The sequence below is a fragment of the Mercenaria mercenaria genome, chromosome 7 (assembly GCF_021730395.1).
Source record: "Mercenaria mercenaria strain notata chromosome 7, MADL_Memer_1, whole genome shotgun sequence".
In the NCBI taxonomy this organism is placed as follows: Eukaryota; Metazoa; Mollusca; class Bivalvia; order Venerida; family Veneridae; genus Mercenaria; species Mercenaria mercenaria.
The window spans coordinates 19,964,128-19,984,421 of NC_069367.1; the positions used below are offsets into that span (position 1 = coordinate 19,964,128).

A 20,294-nucleotide genomic window follows, 5' to 3' on the forward strand; every position below is an offset into this window, starting at 1 on the left:
AAACATGCCAAACATCTTATTTGTCACAAAGGTTAACATACGTCGTTACCTTCGAATGCATACATGGTCAATATGTGAAAACAAACCCCATTGCGACCATCTAATTGTGCGCAACAAATTCACGCACCGAATGGTACACTACACAATGACATTGACTCAGACTGACCGGGACAATGTGTATAGCCAGTGTTTTTTAATTGCCGTATTTTACTCTTAACGCTTAGCCTTACGTTTTGAGAAAAAAATCAAACAACACTAAATCATAGAAAGAAAGAGTTGTTTCACATGAAAATTGAACAGCATGTAAAACATGTATATTACTCTACGAAAAAAGTGTCAGTTTACTTATATAAACATTGAATTCCGGAAAAGGACTGCCTAAAGGGGCCCCACTTCCGGACAGTCAAACGCCTTTAAAAACTCACCATTTTCAAAGAACTGTTACATACGTTCGTTTTGATGCATTTGCAATAGGTACGAGTGTTGAAATTTCATATAACTAGGTGGAACACAGTTTTCAGCAATTGTTTATTTTTATTTCTTTACAAATGGCATTCATTTTCAAAGGGGGGGGGGGGGACTTTTTCAGAATATTTTAAGTATTCGTCGCACGGGACAGTACTGCAGAACATGTAATGGTCAGGTAAAATACTGGTAAAGATGTTGTTCATTTATCAAATATTTCTGTATTTTGATGATGTACTCCTAAACCTTAATTGCCGTATTTACTCAACTGAAAGTGGTAACGGATTTATTTTGTTGTAGGCCTCCCTTAGGAAAAAGGAAGGCAATAAAACTGCAGTTTTTCAGCATTACTTTTCAGGGCATTCAAAAGGCAGCTTTTAGCAGTTATTTGTCTTCAAATGCCTGCATTTACATATAGAAAAACAATGAAAAAGCAGTGAAAATGTAGTTAAATTAGCCGAAATATGTAAATGAGCTAAGAAGTATAATGATGTCACAAAAAACTGCAACGAAACTGCAAGATCAGTTTTATGCAGTTAAATGACATCACAAAATACTGCAAAAATACAATTCTTGTTTCAACCATTTAAATGACATCACAAAAAAACTGCAGAAGAACTGTTAAACATTTCAAACATTTGAAATTTTGAACTTGCATCAACTTGTCCAAGGGGAGTAATTCATTCTGTACTTTCTTTTGAATATTAAGCTGTGTGTGATGATTAAACCAGCCTTAAAATGTACAATGAGCTGAATTTCTATTTAAATACAAAACCTCAGATTCATTTATACAGGTTATGAACTGGTTTTGTCCTATATCTTGTAAATCCTTTGAATATGCACATTTTCACCAGTTTCCATCAAATGACTATAAATCCATTGTCTGTGCACGATTTTCACACTTTAATCCTGCCTTATTAGTAAACTCAAGTTGTTATCAATTATTTAATTATTTGTGCATCATTTTGTGTAAAACATTGTATTTTAGCAGTTTTAATCCATTTTTACATTTTCACATGCTTTAGTTTTCACTGAGCGGCCATCTTTTGCACTGCATTATGGGATATCAGGAAGCAGTATTTAGCAGTTTTTCTAATACTACTGTTCATAAAAGATGCTGAAAATACTGCTCTTAGAAAATAACATGCATTTAACTGCCAGTAAAACTGCTTTTTGTGAAAACATTTACAAAAACTTCATAACTGCAGAAAACTGGCCACCACCAGTTTTTCAATCCTCCAGTTATATGCAGTTTCTAAAAGAACTGCTTTTTACTGGTCATTTCATGCTGGAAACAGTTTTAATAACTGGCAAAAAGGCAGTTTTTCAGAAAAACTGCTGTTTCACTACAAAAAAGACTGCAAAATTGAGCAGCTTTTCCCTAAGTGGGATTTAACAACTTATATGTATGCTAGCTTAAATTCTTTGGAAATAGCGGACTTGACTTTTAGGTAGTAGAAAACAACATATTTCTCTTTCAAAATTCCAGTTTTTTTTTGTATTTTGGTGCATAAATAAACGCACCATTGGTTCAAAATGTAACGCCCCCTACAGGGGGCGCTTAACGACCCACCACGACCTAGTGACTTCCTTTTTTCGCCCACAAAAACTTCATGAAAATCATATAGGTAATATACAGCTATACTACAAGTTTTCAGGTGGACTATTTAGGCCCTTCCTAAATAAACGTGTTTTCACAACTTTATCTGCAAGCTTATTCAGTCAATCTCTTTTCAGCATAGTTTTAAGAATATTGATGAACAACTGTCTTACGTTGTAGAAATAAAATGTGATTGAAATTTAACTAAATGCACTGATTTATGTACAGATTATATTAATTCAATAAAATGTTAAGACATTAAACACATTGTCTTGGCCTAATATATGTCACTGTCAATTTGAAACTAAATTCTTGTATATCTCATATTTTTCATGCAAATCATGTATAATTACCATCATGGAAATACAAAAGAATACAGTTATTTTGTGGTACCTCTTTAAACGTGCAGATACGGTATGTCAATAAGGTAGAATGGTCTTGGCCTTGTGTGTCCGATCCCGGGGTTCCACACACTGATGACCAATATTTAAAAGTCATTGCAACCAAAATTTTACAAGATAATCATTATCTATTTATATGGATACTCTAATTGAAAAGTGGGGGACATAATTAATTCATGAAATGTTGATACTCCCGAGTTATGTCATATATCTGATGATAAGGAACAACTAATAAGTAAGGTTTGTATAAAATCCATTTATCAATCCTCATGGTAGAGGATAGTGTGCAAGTGTTTCGAACTTTAGCCTGAAAATCTAAATAAAACAGGAAAGTCACGAAATACTGGTGCCAGATTTATAGACCTTGTCTCATATGATGTGGATGACAATGAGGAACAAGTATTTTATTTCTGAAGCACCTCAAGAGGGTCATGATGGCTCTGGACCGCTCACCTGAGTAATATGAGCTACACGTTTCAAATGTCAAAGTAGGTCAGTAGGTCACATTCATGGTTACTGAAAGTCAGTTTTTAAAGATCGATGTGCAAAACTGTCCATGTCATCCAAAATTCAAAGCTGTATCTTAAGAAAGTATGTCAGTAGGTCAAGGTCGCAGTCAGGAGATCCCTAATTACTTCGGGTCATCAGGTAATTATAATCAAACAATCTAGGAAATATGATCTGATAATTTTTTAAGTATTTTTTCCTATATAACTCATATAACAAGTGACCCCCGGGGCAGGGCTTCTTTTCATCCAAGGGGTATAACTTGAACAATCTTGTGAGAGATCCACTAGGCAATGCTACATATCAAATATCAAAGGCTTAGGCCTTGAACTTTCAGACAAGATTTTTGAGAAAAAAAATCCTATATATAAGTCTATGTAAAACGTGGGACCCAGAGCAGGGCCTCTTTTCAACCTAGGGGCATAATTTGAACAATCTTGGTAGAGGACCACAAGGCAATGCTACATACCGAATATCAAAGGCCTAGGTCTTGTGATTTCAGACAAGAAGACATTTAATGTTTTTTCCTATATAAGTTTATGTAAAACTTGGGACCCCCTGGGTGGTGCCTCTTTTCAACTCGGGGGCATAATTTGAACAATCTTGGTAGAGGACCACTAGGCAATGCAACATACCAAATGTCAAAAGTTTAGGCCTTGCAGTTCAGACAAGAAGTTTTTTCCTATATAAGACTATGTAAAACTTTGGACTCCCGGAACAGGACCTCTTTTCAACCAAGGGTAATAATTTGAACAATCTTGGAAGACGACCACAGTCAATGCTACATACCAAATATCAAAGTTCTAGGTCTTGTGGTTTCATTTGGAAAAGATTTTCAGTTTTTCCTTTTGGTTGCCATGGCAACCAGAATTCTGTATAGAATTCAATTCTTTGAAATTTTGTTAAAGACCATCCAAGGAACATCCCTGTGAAGTTTCATCAAAATTGGCCTGGCGGTTTAGGAGATGTTGTTTAAAGGAAAGTGTGGACAGACAACAGATGGACGGACGGACGTACGACAGACAGACGCCAGACTGTGAGCGATCACAATAGCTCACCCTGAGCGTGCTGGTGAGCTAATAAAAGAGATAGTGACAGAGCATCTAACTTTGTGCCTGAAATCTGGACATGGGCACGACTGTTGACACTAAATCTCAGGCAAGTATGACAGCTCTACATATACTTCATGAAACTGAGCTAAAAATTACTGGTGCTGTACGTACTATGCCTCTTTTATACTGTACTTCTCTTGGCAACTCGTACCTGTAAAGTAAATCTTGTGCATGGTATTATATTATGCTCAGGACATTCAAACACCAATGTAACAAGAGCTGTCACTATTGGTGACAAATGCCCCCGAAGCATGCCCAACAATACTACAGTTGTATGCGCAAAAATCACACATCATTTTGTGACCCTGACCTAAGAGGCCCGGGTCATAAGCGTGACACACCACCTCAATATGGTTAACATTTGTGTCAAATTATTTTCAAATCCCTTGATAAATGGCAGAGTTATGGACAAGACAAAAAACACCTTTGACTTCTAAGTGTGGCCTTGACCTTGAAGCTAGGGGTCTGGGCCTCTTGTGCACGACACCTCATCTCATTATGAAACAGACCCTGTTAACATTTGACTTCTATTTTAGTGTGACCTTGATCTTGGAGCTTGGGGTCTAGGTCTTGCACATGATAAGTCGTCTTTATGCCAAGTTATTTCAAAATCCCTTCATGGATGACAGAGTTATGGACCAGACACGAAACAGATCATGTTAACATTTGACCTCTAAGTCTGACCTTGACCTTGGAGCTAGGGGTCTGGATCTTGTTCATGACGTGTTGTCTCATTATGGTGAACATTTATGCCAAATTATTTCAAAATCCTTTTATGCATGGAAGAATTACAGCCCGGACAAGAATTTACCGGACGCAGGCACACACGGAAACACTGACGGATGGACAGTGCGATTCAGTGAGGGGTGGAGATAAAAAGAAGATCATTAAAATCTACATTTGTTATGCTAGTAAAAGTTCATATAGGCACTCATTGTCCTTTTCTCCTATTACAAATCTGGATGGATAATTATCATCTATTATACACAACAAGAGGACCATGATGGTCCTGAATCGCTCATCTCTTTCCACATGACCCAGTTTTGAGTATGACGTCGTTTTTTCTATTATTTGACATAGTAACCTAGTTTTTAAGCTCATGTGACCCAGTTTTGAACCTGACCTAGATATTATCAAGATCAAAATTCTGACCAATTTTCATGAAAATATGGTCTCTAGAGAGGTCACAAGGTTTTTCTATTATTTGACCTATGGACCTAGTTTTCGAAGGTACGTGACCCCATTTTGAACTTTACCTAGATATCATCAAGGTGAACATTCTCACTAATTTTCATGAAGACCTCATGAAAAATATGGCCTCTAGAGAGGTCACAAGGTTTTTTTTTTATTTTTAGACCTACTGACCTAGTTTTTGACCGCACGTGACCCAGTTTCGAAATTGACCTAGATATCATCAAGATGAACAATCAGACCAACTTTCATACAGATCCCATGAAAAATATGGCCTTTAGAGAGGTCACAAGGTTTTTCTATTTTTAGACCTACTGACCTAGCTTTTGATGGCACATGACCCAGTTTCGAACTTGACCTAGATACCATCAAGGTGAACATTCTGACCAATTTTCATGAAGATCTTGTGAAATATATGGCCTCTAGAGAGGTCACAAGGTTTTTCTATTTTTAGACCTACTGACCTAGTTTTTGAAGGCACGTGACCCAGTTTCGAACTTGACCTAGATATCATCAAGATGAACATTCTGACCAACTTTCATAAAGATCCCATGAAAAATGTGACCTCTAGAGTGGTCACAAGCAAAAGTTTACGGACGGACGCAAGCACGGACGACGGACACTGCGCGATAACAAAGGTCAGACAACCAGAGCCGAACTGTAACAATATATGCCTGGGTCACAACAAATTGCACTTGGTCTACATAGAGTGCACACTAATTGACCATAGGTTCAACGGTATTAACTCCAGCAACTTTTTATCGAACTTTGTCAAGATAATATTCCCAAGTTTAACGTACACCGAGTAAGAATTTTTTAAGGTTTGAATGCAAACACAAGTCAATTTTCACAGTTTTGAGTAATTCAAGGGACATCTATAGGAGAATTGGATGCTCCAGCTGGTGGGTATCGATCGTGTCCAGAAACACTGACCAAGTTTGGTGAACATTGTATAAGAACTGCTCAAGTTTAAAGAGCAGACAACTTTTATTGTTACCATCTGCTGCTCTCTGTCACAGCCATTGGCCTCCTCCTGCAGCTGTTTCCATAATACGTCCTATTTTACAGCTGTATAAAATAAAACATGGATTTTTTTTTAAAAACTACCGATTCAATAGTTATTTGGCACTGCACTATTTCGCATCGTCATCAACCTATATTCTATATTTAAAATCAAAGTTAAAACAAGAGGGCCACGATGGCCCTAGGTTGCTCACCCGAGATACACTGCTTGCTTCAACAGTTTTGGAAGACAATTATGCAAGTGAGATGTCTGTGAAATTATTATGAAACAGTATATTTGTATCTTTTCTGTAAAGGGCCAGCAATTTCTGACATTATGAATTTAAAATTGGGTCTGCTGCTTTTTAAAAGAACATTTTTAAAGTTTGCAATATACACATATAGGAAAGATGTGACCACGCCCACTGGCGACCACAAATCAAAATAATTTGAACATTCTTGGTAGAGGGTCATACAAGATCCATAAAATCAGACCTGCAGTTCAATAGGAGGTGCACAAGTTTACTGGTATATCATGATATTAGACTCATGCAAGTTTTCAACATTTTATATCAAATACTTTTCTAGCTAGGCGCATCACAAGGTGAAAATGTGCATTTTTGACTATTTCAGGGACCATAACTCTAGCAATAGGGAGTTGAGCCAGACTAAAAATAGGAGGTGTGCAAGTTCATATCATGATAAACACTCATGCAAGGTTTCATCAATTGATATAAAATATATTTTGAGATAGGTGTGTCACAAACTTTTTTGGACGGATGGACAAGACCAAATCTATATGCCCCCACCACTAAAAACACAAAAAGGGGATAAATTCATAAAAAAATTGTGCCAAAGTTACTGACCTTGGGTCTCATAATGAGGTTGATAATGCTGAAGAATTGTTCTAAGTCTCAATCAAAATCATTTAGTAACAAGAGCTTGTAGAACATGAAATGCCCCCCTTGATACATTCAGTTACTGCACAAGGAACAGAAATGATTTGGTCACTGTAGACAAAGGTTCTACTGTTCTGGGTCAATGTGACCTTGACCTTTGATCTATTGACCTCAAAATCAATAGAGGTTGTCTGCTGGTCATGATCAACTTCCCTATGAAGTTTCCTGATCCCAAGCCCAAATATTCTCAAGTTAACATCCTGAAACGGTTTAACTATTCCGGGCCACTGTAACTTTGACCTTTTGCCTACTGACCTCAAAATCAATAGGGGTCATCTGCTAGTCATGACCAACCTCCATATTAACTTTCCTGTTCCTAGGTGCAAATGTTCTTATCGTTTGGAAACCATTTTCTAGGTCAATGTGACCTTGACCTTTGCCTAATAACCTCAAAATCAACAGGGGTCATCTGCTTATCATGAACAACATCCCTATCAAGTTTTGTGTTCCTAGGCCCAAGCATTCTCAAGTTATTGTCAGGAAACAGTTCAACTGTTCTGGGTAACTGTGACCTTGACCTTTGACCTACTGATCTCAAAATCAATAAGGGTCATCTGCTGGTCATGATTAACCTCCCTATCAACTTTTGTGATCCTAGGCCCAAGGGTTCTTGAGTTATCATCCAGAACTGGTTTAACTGTTCTGGTTCATTGTGACCTTGACCATTGACCTACAAATCAATAGGGGTCATCTGCTGATCATGGTCAAGTTCCTATTAATTTTCATGATCCTAGGCCCAAGCGTTTTTGACTTATTATCTGGAAAATGTCTAACTGTTCCGGGTCACTGTGACCTTGACCTTTGACATACTGACCTAAAAATCAATAGGGGTGATCATCTGCTCATGACAAACCTCTCTATCAACTTTCATGATCCTAGGCTACAGCATTCTTGAGTTATCATCCAGAAACCGTTTAACTGTTCCGGGTCACTGTGACCTTGACCTTTGACCTAATGATCTCAAAATCATTTGGGGTCATCTGTTGGTCATGACCAACCTACCAACCTCCCTATCAACTGTCATGATGCTAAGCCCAAGCATTCTTGAGTTATCAGGAAACTGTTTAACCGTTCCTGGTCACTGTGACCTTGACAATGGAATAATGCAGAAATAATGAATGAATTGCCACAGAAACGCTTCAAAACATTGTTGACTTAAAATAACGTCATTGACGTTATGACATTACATGTCAGTTACCACGCAAAATTGATAGCTTTTATTTAACACTGTGAGCTGCCTCAGCTTTTTATTTACATTTCAACAATATGCATGTGACTAATAGCAGCATGCAGAACGATTTTTCCACAAAAAATGTCAGACGAGGGGTACTGCTGTAAGTATTTTAAGCTGTGAAATTTGTTTAAATCAACGCAAAAAACACGAAAATATTTTTTACGTTAGAAATAAGATGATTTAGAGCTACATTACCAAGAAAGATAACTTTATTTAATATTTTTTATAAGAAATTACGTTAAAAAACATGGTATAAGGTATTTTAAACATCTCTGTTGCCATGGTTACTTTAATCTTTAAGAAAAATAGGGTACCATGTAAAGTGATTGGTCTTTTGCTAATAATATTACCCAAGTATTCCATGTTGGTCATTAACAGAATGGCACTGAATCCGTCGAAAAACTCGTTTTCATACACGGTTGTTTAAAAATGAGAGAAAATGCATTACCATGGAAACACGAGCCCCACAACATATATATTTTAAGCTTATATTTGAAAGCTAATGGGCATACTAGTAAAATGATCAATTATGCAGACTTTTACGGATAACAATGAAACCAAAATACACTGCAAAGTGTTAAATAGCCGTTTTTTCTTCTTCTTTCAATATAAAATACCTTTGGAAGGTCATGTACTTCAAACCTGGATAAAAATTGTACTTGAAAGGACAGAGATAAACAAAATTGAGATTGTAGCAGTTAAAACATTAAATTACATGAAATACAAAAAATTGCTGCAGTTCAACTAATCTGACTACCCCGGTAACAAGGTAACCTACCTCCTTAAGTTTGAAGCTAATCTACAAAGTAATAACGAGATCAAATGAAAGTGCAAGAGAAACTTTAACTAGGTTCAGTACACAGATGCTAGCAGATTGGTAGGACAGCTTTCCATATACTTTGTAAAGATGAGCTATAAACAATATTTCTGCACAAATAACTGACTGACGATGTTTTATCTGTTTAAGCTTTTTCAAGATTATACAGGAATAAACAAGTGACCAAGTATTGCAATAGCAAAACAAAAGTCCCCTACTGGTATAAGACTTTGTTAGTGTTCATCCCTTGTAGTTGTTGGCTGCAGCGTTAAAACTAAAAATGCTTAAAAGCATTTAGGAGCTAAGAAACAAAAACTAACTTTACTTAAATTTCGATTGTGACCTTGACCTACAAGCAAAGATCACGTATACGACACATTGTCTCATCATAGGAAACATTTGTGTGCAGTATTAAGATAATCCATCAATGCACATAAAATTTATGGAGCAGAAACAAATTTTTACTTGACCTTCAATGGTGGCCTTGACCTTTGAGCAACAACCTTTGGTCAAATGTGCAACAAATAGTCAAATCATAGGGAACAGTTCTGTCTAGTAATAAAAAAAAATCCTTCAATGCAATTAAAATTGATGGGGCAGAAACTAATTTTCACCTGACCTTTAATGGTGACCATGACCTTTAACTGACAAGCATAGATCAAATGTTGACACATTGTCTCGTCATGGGGAATGTTTGTATATACTACTAAGATAATCCATCAATGTAAAAACTATATAAAAGTTATGGAACAGAAACAGTTTATACCTGACCTTCAATAGTGACCTTGACCTTTAACCTACAAGCATAAATCATATATGTACGTTATCTACATATTGCCCTCTATATATATAACAAGTTTTATGAACCTTGCTTGAATAGTTTTTGAGTAATTGCTGGATCTAGATCTGCCTACATACAATGTACATGTATAGGTATTTATAAGGATACTCTTTTGTTCTCTCTGTTGTTCTTTTAGCCACGTAAAAGAAAAATAGCCATATAAAAACTTACAGAATGACTTACATCAAAGAAAAAGTACAGTCAACTATTGTTCCTATAGCCACCTAAATATGCAAATGTAAGCTGGGGCAGACAGATGGATGGAGGGCATTTCTATAGTCCCCTCCGGTGTTACACCAGTAGGGGACTAATTAAGATGATTGAAGTATAAACTTTCTTGTATCTGGCAAGTCTAACTGCACTGCCAAAACAAACATTATAAAAACTTTATTTTATACATTTATTTAAGACATACATGTAAATAGAAATTCCAAAGAAATTTAAAGATATATTTCAGAAAAACATTTATGACTAAGACTGTATAAATATGTTCTTACAGAAAAAATAGAACTGGAATGTATCCTGAATATACTTCATGAAGAAATATGTCATTTAAACAAATGTGTAAAAATAATCTTTTTAACCCGTGTAATAACATAAATCACTTATTCAGGTGATTCTTTTTTTTTTTCTCAATTCTGATCAATTTTACATCAATACTGAGGTCACTGTAAACTTCCTACACAATAACTTCTGCTTGCCGAGTGCAGATAGTATTTACTTGTGGAAGCTTTTATATATCAAAATGTATTCAAAAGACAATTTTTACTTTTCAAAATATCTAAGAGCATTCAAACACTTGTTATATTTACATTAACAACATTATTGGAAACAGAACTTCCCAAACAATTTCCATACTTTGGTCCTTCAAACCTCGCAAGTACATTAAATGTTATTATATGACTCTCTATATAAATTGTCCATCAATAGCTATATGACCAGTCTAAATTCAACACTACACTTTGCAGGGCTAAATTCAAACTTTGAAGAAAAAAACAGTACATTTCTGATGTCATGTAATATAACACTTATTGAATGGCTTACCAGTGTAACTGTCAGTTTTTCTCATGGGGAAAAAATAACTGAATGTTTTTTCATTCCTCCAGAACAAATTGACTGGGAAAAACTGGGCTGTTAAACCAATCAATAGTCAAAACTATTTTCCCTCAGTCATACCTGGGCGATAGTTTTTACTACCTACTGGCAAGTCACTCAGTAAATGTAAATTATTATATATATCATATAAAACATTTCATGAAGCCATTTTTAAACCTTATTTAAAAAAAAAAGCCAACATGTAAATGTAGAGAATGTTTACATTTTACATTTTTCATATATTCTAGAAAATGCTTTATCATGATGCCACCCCAAAAATATAATTCTAACTTCTAAAAAATAATGTTAAGTCTATATCTTCACGTAAACACCCGGCCATGTGTACACTCGTCTTCCTACTTCTACATGTATACACCAAACTAACTCAACAAACAAAACATATTGCACATATATTCATAATATTCTCTTCTTCTAGTGATAAATAATTATAAAAATAACAGAGAACATTTCTTGAAGCACATTTGTCATAACAGCTCGCTGAAATGCACTGAAGCTGGTTTTCTGACAGTAGCAATATGATGAAGCACATGGCACTTGGTGTAACAAATAAACACTGGAGATAAACAGAACACCCACTGTTTTCCTTATTAAAAATTGGTTAGTTTTTGTGATAAGGAACTGTAATTATGACGGTTGACATAACAAGCTTAACAACACCAAGCCAGCAGTATTTCAGCTCACATCCTTTCAGATCAGAAGTGACATAAATACTAAAAGGGAAATAACTGAGATTTCATTCCCTTTATACACTGGACAAAGTAGATAATAAGATAACAACATGTGAGGACAAAGTAAACAGCATGTAAGCAAAACTAAAGTGAGTATTCTAACAAAAACAACAAGCATATACTGCAAATAAATATTGCTATACAACAAAATGAAAGCACTACACTGTTTGTATGCAAATTACTTTAACAGAATATACATAGTAGTATTACTGAAAGCTTCCAATAAACTACATGTATGTTTTCTTGGCATGGTTTAAATATTGTTTACATCTTCTAGCTGATCAACAAATTATTTTAATCACAAAATCAATTTGTATAAAACTTGAATATTTTATTATTTACACTTAGCCATGTTTACTGAATACTATATATTAAATTTTCTGTGGAAGTGTTTATTTTCAGCACAAGTATAAATTTGATGAACATGCTTTGCCTAAAGAATATGAATACAAGAACAAATAAATTGCATGTATCAAAAACTTGCATTGACAATTTATTTAGTTTATACTAATTTATTTTAGGTCGATTGTGAAGCAAGTTCTACAACTTATATTAATCACTCTCGACACCTCTTTTCTGATGGAACCCATCGCCATGAGGGTACGAGAGAAGAGAAGCCAGTTTCCGTTTTAATACTGAGCACCAAGCAAGGGAGCTACAGGTACCATTTTTTCCATGTCTTTGGTATGATGTGGCTGGGGATCGAACCCTCGACCTCCTGCACTCTAAGCGGACGCTCTACCACTAGGCTATCAACGCGGCCTCGACCTCCTGCACTCGAAGCGGATGCTCTACCCTTAGGCTATTGACGCAGCCTCGACCTCCAGCACGCAAAGCGGACACTCTACCACTGGGCTTTCGACGCAGATGTCATTTGTTTAGCCAAAATTCATTAAATAAGCAAGTTTGTAAAATCATTATTACCTCCCCTTGCCAATCTCTCTCTCTCCAATCAAGAGTGGAAATAAATCAATTCTGAACATTCAAACAGTTTCAAAGCTTGCCTTCTTGTTCAGACTGTCAGGTCAAACTAAAAATTATACCGAAATCAAAAGAAATACTCAGCTTTTCAAATACTTCCATATGAAAGGCAATTAATTACAAAATTAATAAAAAAGCCAATAAAAATACACTTATAATAAGGATCTACGTTTCTGTAATCGGCCTTTTCATTCCTTAAATAAATCTCTTTAACAAAATGTAAAAGAATTGAACAATGTTATAAACTGTTACTTAAAAGTAGTCAATCCAATTTAAGCAGCATTTTATGATGTTTTTTATTGTAGAGATTTAATTAAGGAAGGGAAAGACCCATTACAGAGGATTAACACATGTTTGATTAATTTTCATAAAATGTTGTAATTATCCCTTTGTAATATGCTGTTATTTAAGGAGCTGAGTATTTCTTTTTATTTCAATATAATTTCTTTTTTCATATTTGTGTTTAACTAAGATCAAGATATTTCAACAATATTACCAAAAGGCAAGATTTTAAACCATTTTATTGTGCAACCAATATAGGCAAAGGGAGGTAATGATATTTTCCAAACTCACATTTTTAATGAACTTCAGCTGATTTAGCTGTTAATGGAAATCTTCAACAAGTATAATACAGTACATCTTAAATTATATGACTTCTAGGGCAAAGTATATTTTTCAAATTTATGTTATAAGTATGTAAGAATGGAACATACACTTTGATTTATGTCAGACACTCAATTGGCAAATAAATAAGCATTTATAGTACCATTTCACATAACCACATTTAACTTACAAAGGACATCATTTAATTTGTTACTCTCTATATCCTCCGTAATGAGGATTGTGTCCAAAACATATGTATATTGTTAGCAATAACATTCATAAAATGTATGGAACAATGAGAAATAGCACAAAAAAATCAACCTGCTTTTTTAAAGGAATCATATTCACTTAGGGTGAACTGTCATGGGAGATAAAGGTTAAATATTAACAATTGATAAACAACTGATGAATAAAACCATCTGTGAATGGTTCAACAATAAACTGGGTTCATAAGTTCTGAATGGTGTACTACTACAGTCCTGTTATTGGTGCAACATACAAACTATTTTGTACATTGTTTAGATCTGTTAATCTATGTGGTTATACTATAAATATAAACTGGTCCCGGTGTGGACTGGTGACCTACAGGTCACTATCACTATCCTCGTGGGGACGGCTCAGTAACCGTCAATATTCTGTATCCATTCCACTTCTCTCTTCTGGGAACTCATGAATCACTGCCTTACGACTGAATCTGTTCTGTAGTGTCATCTATAAATAAATCATACCATATTCAGTTAGGTACATCAAATGTATCACAATCTGCTTTTACCCAATTTGAACAGGTACTACCTAACAAAGCATCACTCTACTGGTATAATAAGTTCACAGCTCTTTCAAGCCAGTAGACTTGCATATAAATTTTTCATTTTCATGTAAAACTGGTTGAAATTCAAAAATTGTGATAGTAGGAATTAATAATCTTAACTGGAACTCTCACCTTGTTATACACTACTGATTCTCTGAAAGTCATGGCATTACTCAGTTTACAAATTTTCCAACACTGCATTAGACAAGAGCTCGTAGAACACGAAATGCCCCCCTTGATGCATTCAGTAATCTGTTTTATTTTTCAATTCATAGTCCAGAAACGGTTTAATTGTTCCGGGTCACTGTGACCTTGACCTTTGACCTACTGATCACAAAATCCATAGGGGTCATCTGCTGGTCATGACCAACCTCCCTATTAAGTTTCGTGATCCTAGGCCCAAGCGTTCTCAAGTTATCCTCTAGAAACACTTTAACTGTTCAGGGTCACTGTGACCTTGACTTTATCATCCAGAAACCGATTGGTCTATGGACCGACCGGCCGACATCTGTAAAACAATATACCCCTCCTTCTTCGAAGGGGGGCATAAAATGCATGGTACATGTAACATGACCATATGACCAGAATCAGGTAATGTTACATAACTATAGATATGTGACTAAAAATTAGAAGGCTCACTAAAACTAAACACTCAGTTTCATTCTAACACTTGTCTACTAATCTAATACAACCAGCTACTGACTGTGTAATGTCTATATGAAAGCATAAAAGTAATTCTAAACAAGAGCTGGTACTACACGAAATACCCCACTTGATGAATTCAGTAACTGCACAAGGAACAGGAATTATTTGGTCACCGTGCACTGGACGTTTGACATACTGACCTCAAATCAATAATTATGGGTCATTTACCAGTCATAAGTGACCTCCCTATCAAATGTGATCTTAAACCAAAGCATTCTCTATTTACTTGGCAGAAAAAGTTCTACTGTTCTGGGTCACTGTGACCTTGACTTTTGACCTACTGATCTCAAAATCAATAGGGGTCATCTGCTGGTCATGATCAACCTCCCTTTCAAGATTCGTGATCCTAGGCCAAAGCATTCGAGCTATCAACCGGAAACCGACTTGTCTATGAACAGACCAACCGAAAGACAGACAGACCGACATCAGCAAAACAATGAACCTAAAAACAAAATGATGTAGTAAAATAAGTTGTTTTCAGAATGTAATCTCATACCACTGACAAAACTGAGTAACTATGCTGTGCTAGTAGGAATCACAGAATGACAAAACTGAGTAACTTTGCTGTGCTAGGAATCACAGAATGACAAAACTGAGTAACTTTGCTGTGCTAGGAATCACAGAATGACAAAACTGAGTAACTTTGCTGTGCTAGGAATCACAGAATGACAAAACTGAGTAACTATGCTGTGCTAGGAATCACAGAATGACAAAACTGAGTAACTATGCTGTGCTAGGATTCACAGAATGACAAAACTGAGTAACTATGCTGTGCTAGGAATCACAAATTTTGCAAGTAGGGATTCACAGAATGACAAAACTGAGTAACTATGTTGTGCTAGGAATCACAGAATGACAAAACTGAGTAACTATGCTGTGCTAGGAATCACAAAACTGAGTAACTATGCTGTGCTAGGAATCACAGAATGACAAAACTGAGTAACTATGCTGTGCTAGGAATCACAGAATGACAAAACTGAGTAACTATGCTGTGCTAGGAATCACAGAATGACAAACCTGAGAAACTATGCTGTGCTAGGAATCACAGAATGACAAACCTGAGAAACTATGCTGTGCTAGTAGGAATCACAGAATGACAAAACTGAGTAACTATGCTGTGCTAGGAATTACTGAATGACAAACCTGAGTAATGTGCTAGGAATCACAGAATGACAAAACTGAGTAACTATGCTGTGCTAGGAATCACAGAATGACAAAACTGAGTAACTATGCTGTGCTAGGAATCACAGAATGACAAAACTGAGTAACTATGCTGACCTAGGAATCACAGAATGACAAAACTGAGTAACTATGCTGTGCTGAATCAGGAAACTGAATCCCAGGAATAGACAAACCTGAGAAACTCTAGAAGCTGTAGCTGAGGAATCACAGAATGACAAACCTGAGAAACTCTGCTGTGCTAGGAATCACAGAATGACAAACCTGAGAAACTATGCTGTGCTAGGAATCACAGAATGACAAAACTGAGTAACTATGCTGTGCTAGGAATCACAGAATGACGAAACAGTAACTATGCTGTGCTAGGAATCACAGAATGACAAAACTGAGTAACTATGCTGTGCCAGGAATCAAAGAATGACAAAACTGAGTAACTATGCTGTGCTAGGAATCACAAATTTTGCAAGTGCGGAATCACAGAATGACAAAACTGAGTATCTATGCTGTGCTAGGAATAAAGAATGACAAAACTGAGAAACTATGCTGTGCTAGGAATCACAGAATGACAAAACTCACAGAATCATAGAATGACAAAACTGAGTAACTATGCTGTGCTAGGAATCACAAAATTTGCAAGTGTGGAATTCAAAGAATTAGCAGAATGATTTCAAAGAAACATTTATTCAAATATAATCACTGAAACACTGTAATGCAGGTGTCTGCTTGGCGTCAGGAAACTCAACAAAAGTTTGCCTTGTAAAAAGGAACATAGGGTAATGGCAAGAATATTCAATATTGTACATATATCACAAGTTCTACATAAGTCTTAGACTTCATACAACCAATAGCAACATCAATAATAGTAATAAATTTCATTTCTTTCAGGTTCTATATTAGCTGATTGCATAACATACTGGGAAAATGTAATGGAACTTTAATATGTGTAAGAAATATGTTGCATAACAAATATAACTAGATGCAAGTCCATTAAAGGACAATGGTGCCCCCATTAGGGTTAGGGCATGTTAGGGGTAAATTGGTGGGATGAGAGTCACGGATATCATGGAGTCAAAATATCAAGGAGCACAAGATAAAATAAAAGAAACTGAAAAAGTACATATATATTTTTTCAGAGGGGGTAGGGGAGGGTTAGGAGAGTATGTGAAAGAATTGGGAGACCAAGTAAATCCCATATAAAAATGACTCCAGGTCAAATACTTTTTTTAGATACACGTGACAAAAACTTATAGGTCCTTGATGCATATTTTTGACTATGTCATGGGCAATAACTCTGGTGTGGCTGAGTGAAATCCAAAACCACAAAAGGTGAAAAACTTCACATGCTGAATAACAATCCTATGATGTTTGATGAATGTAGGTCAAACAATTTTTGGGATGTGCAGGACAGACTTCAAAGGGACGGATGGATGGACATCTGTATATTCCTACATACGGGTATTTATGTGGCTACTCTTTTTGTTCTCTCTATTGTTCTTTTAGCCACCTAAGTATGCAAGTATGGGCTCGGACAGACAGGCAGGCAAGGACAAATCTTAATTTTGAGGAACATAAAAATGCACATAGGGGTCTAACTTAAATAATCCTATTAAAGAATCAAACAGTAGAAAACCATTTTCATGCATCAACATGCAACTTTTATATGTAGCAAAACTACCAGCTAAAAACAAAAACAAGCTGAAGAAATAGAGTTTAATAAAGCTTTTTGATGCTAATATAATTATGCAGCTTTCTGGCACAGGTAGCCACTAGCATGATTTACATCAATTTTACTTTATATACCGGTAATCTATATACTGATGTTAGATGGTTCAAAGTTCGAATCCATCTAATTTTATTTAGTACTTTTTTGTATTATGGAGAATGTCTGAATAATTGGTTGCAAATGTTTTGGAGGCATTCAGCTGCTCTGTATCTCTGGTCAGATCACTCTCAGACTGTATCTGCACTGGAACAGCCCTTTAGTGGCTTTGCTTGTGTATAAGTGTGTATGTTAAACACTTTAAAATGTGTTAATCATGAAAATGGGGCTAGATAAATGTGGTATAATAAAATATTTTAGTTGTAAAGCTTAATCTGAAAATGACAATTGGTTCCTACCGTCTGCTGACAAATCAAGCACTTAGATGACTGTGATCATCTCAAAAGAGGCATGTGCTGCTCTGAGTCAAGTAGATGCATGTCAGTTGTTGCAAGTGGTATTGGAAACTCATGTACAACTTTACTGTTAATGTGACGCGACCAGGCCATCTACAATTTTGCAATGTTAGTAATGTTACTGGAAGCAAGTATACCACACCAACACCACAGACAAACTTAGTTTTGAATAAAGAGAAGCAGTTAACTTGAACAAGAGGGCCATGATGGCCCTATATCGCTCACCTGGGTACCACTGCTCTTTATGATAAGATCATGTTTTCAAAAGGATCCCAGACATTATGCCACTACAACTTGTGTGCAAGTTTGATTAAAGTTGATTGCAAAATGGGTCTCTATCGTGTTCACAAGCCAAAAATAAATTTTGGCCCTTTAAGGGGCCATTACTGTGGAACTCATGATGGGATCTGGCCAGTTTTCGAAAGGAACTGAGATATTATGCCAATACAAGTTGTGTGCAAGTTTGATTAAAGCTGATTGCAAAACGTGGTCTCTATCGTGTTCACAAGCTAAAAATAGCAAATTTTGGCCCTTTAAGGGGCCATAACTCTGGAACCCATGACTTTCCTGTTTTCGAAAGGAACCAAGATATTATGCCAATACAACTTGTGTGCAAGTTTGATTAAAGTTGATTGCAAAATGTGGTCTCTATCATGTTCACAAGCCAAAAATAGTAAATTTTGGCCCATTAAGGGGCCATAACTCTGGAACCCATGACTTTTCGAAAGGAACCAAGATATTATGCCAATACAACTTGTGTGCAAGTTTGATTCAAGTTGATAGCAAAATGTGGTCTCTATCGTGTTCACAAGCCAAAAATAATACATTTTGGCCCTTTAAGGGGCCATAACTCTGGAACTCATGATGGGATCTGGCCAGTTTTCGAAAGGACCTGAGATATTATGCCAATACAATTTGTGTGCAAGTTTGATTAAAGTTGATTGCAAAATGTGGTCTCTATCGTGTGCACAAGCCAAAATTAATACATTTTGGCCCTTTAAGGGGCCATAACTCTGGAACTCATGATGGGATCTGGCCAGTTTTCGAAAGGAATTGAGATATTATGCCAATACAACTTGTGTGCAAGTTTGATTATAGCTGATTGCAAAATGTGGTCTCTATCGTGTTCACAAGCTTAAAATAGCAAATTTTGGCCCTTTAAGGGCCCATAACTCAGGAACTCATGATGGGATCTGGCCTGTTTTCGAAAGGAACCGAGATATCATGCCAATACAATTTGTGTGCAAGTTTGATTAAAGTTGATTGCATAATGTGGTCTCTATCGTGTTCACAAGCCAAAAATAGTAAATTTTGGCCCTTTAAAGGGCCATAACTCTGGAACCCATGATGGGATCTGGCCAGTTTTTGAAAGGAACCGAGATATTATGCCAATACAAGTTGTGTGCAAGTTTGATTAAAATTGATTGCAAATTGTAGTCTCTATCATGTTCACAAGAAATTGTGAAAGGACGGACGGACGACGGACGAAGTGCGATCACAAAAGCTCACCTTGTCACTATGTGACAAGTGAGCTAAAAACAACAGAAATGTTTAATACTAAGAGTAAGAAAAATGAGAGGGTCATGATGACCCTGGATCGCTCACCTGAAGAATATGAGCTACATGTTTCAAATGTCAAACAGATGCTAAAATATTAAGAAGGTTTTAAAAGTTTTTTCCTATACAAGTCTATGTTAAACTTTTGACCCCCAGGGCAGGGCCTCTTTTCACCCCAGGGGCATAATTTGAACAATCATTAAAGAGACCATTAGATGATGCCAAATGCAAAATATCGAGGCTCTACGCCTTGTGGTTGTGGACAAGAATATTTTCTTAAGTTTTTCCTTTCGGTTGCTATGGCAACCAGAGT

General features: G+C 36.0%; 1 protein-coding gene across 2 annotated transcripts in view; it reads right to left on the reverse strand.

Moving 5' to 3' along the window:
- Positions 1-10,512: 10,512 nt before the first annotated feature.
- LOC123556016 (uncharacterized) overlaps positions 10,513-20,294 on the reverse strand; it is a 67,025-nt gene continuing 57,243 nt past the window's right edge. Inside the window, exons 14-15 of one of the 2 annotated variants that reach the window (XM_053547724.1) lie at positions 18,368-18,517; positions 10,513-14,268 (exon numbers count right to left, since the gene is read on the reverse strand). In XM_053547724.1, the coding sequence (XP_053403699.1) occupies positions 18,404-18,517 (114 nt within the window). In that variant the 3' untranslated portion in view covers positions 10,513-14,268; positions 18,368-18,403. The remainder of the gene's footprint in view (positions 14,269-18,367; positions 18,518-20,294) is intronic. The other variant, XM_053547725.1, reaches the window with a different exon arrangement.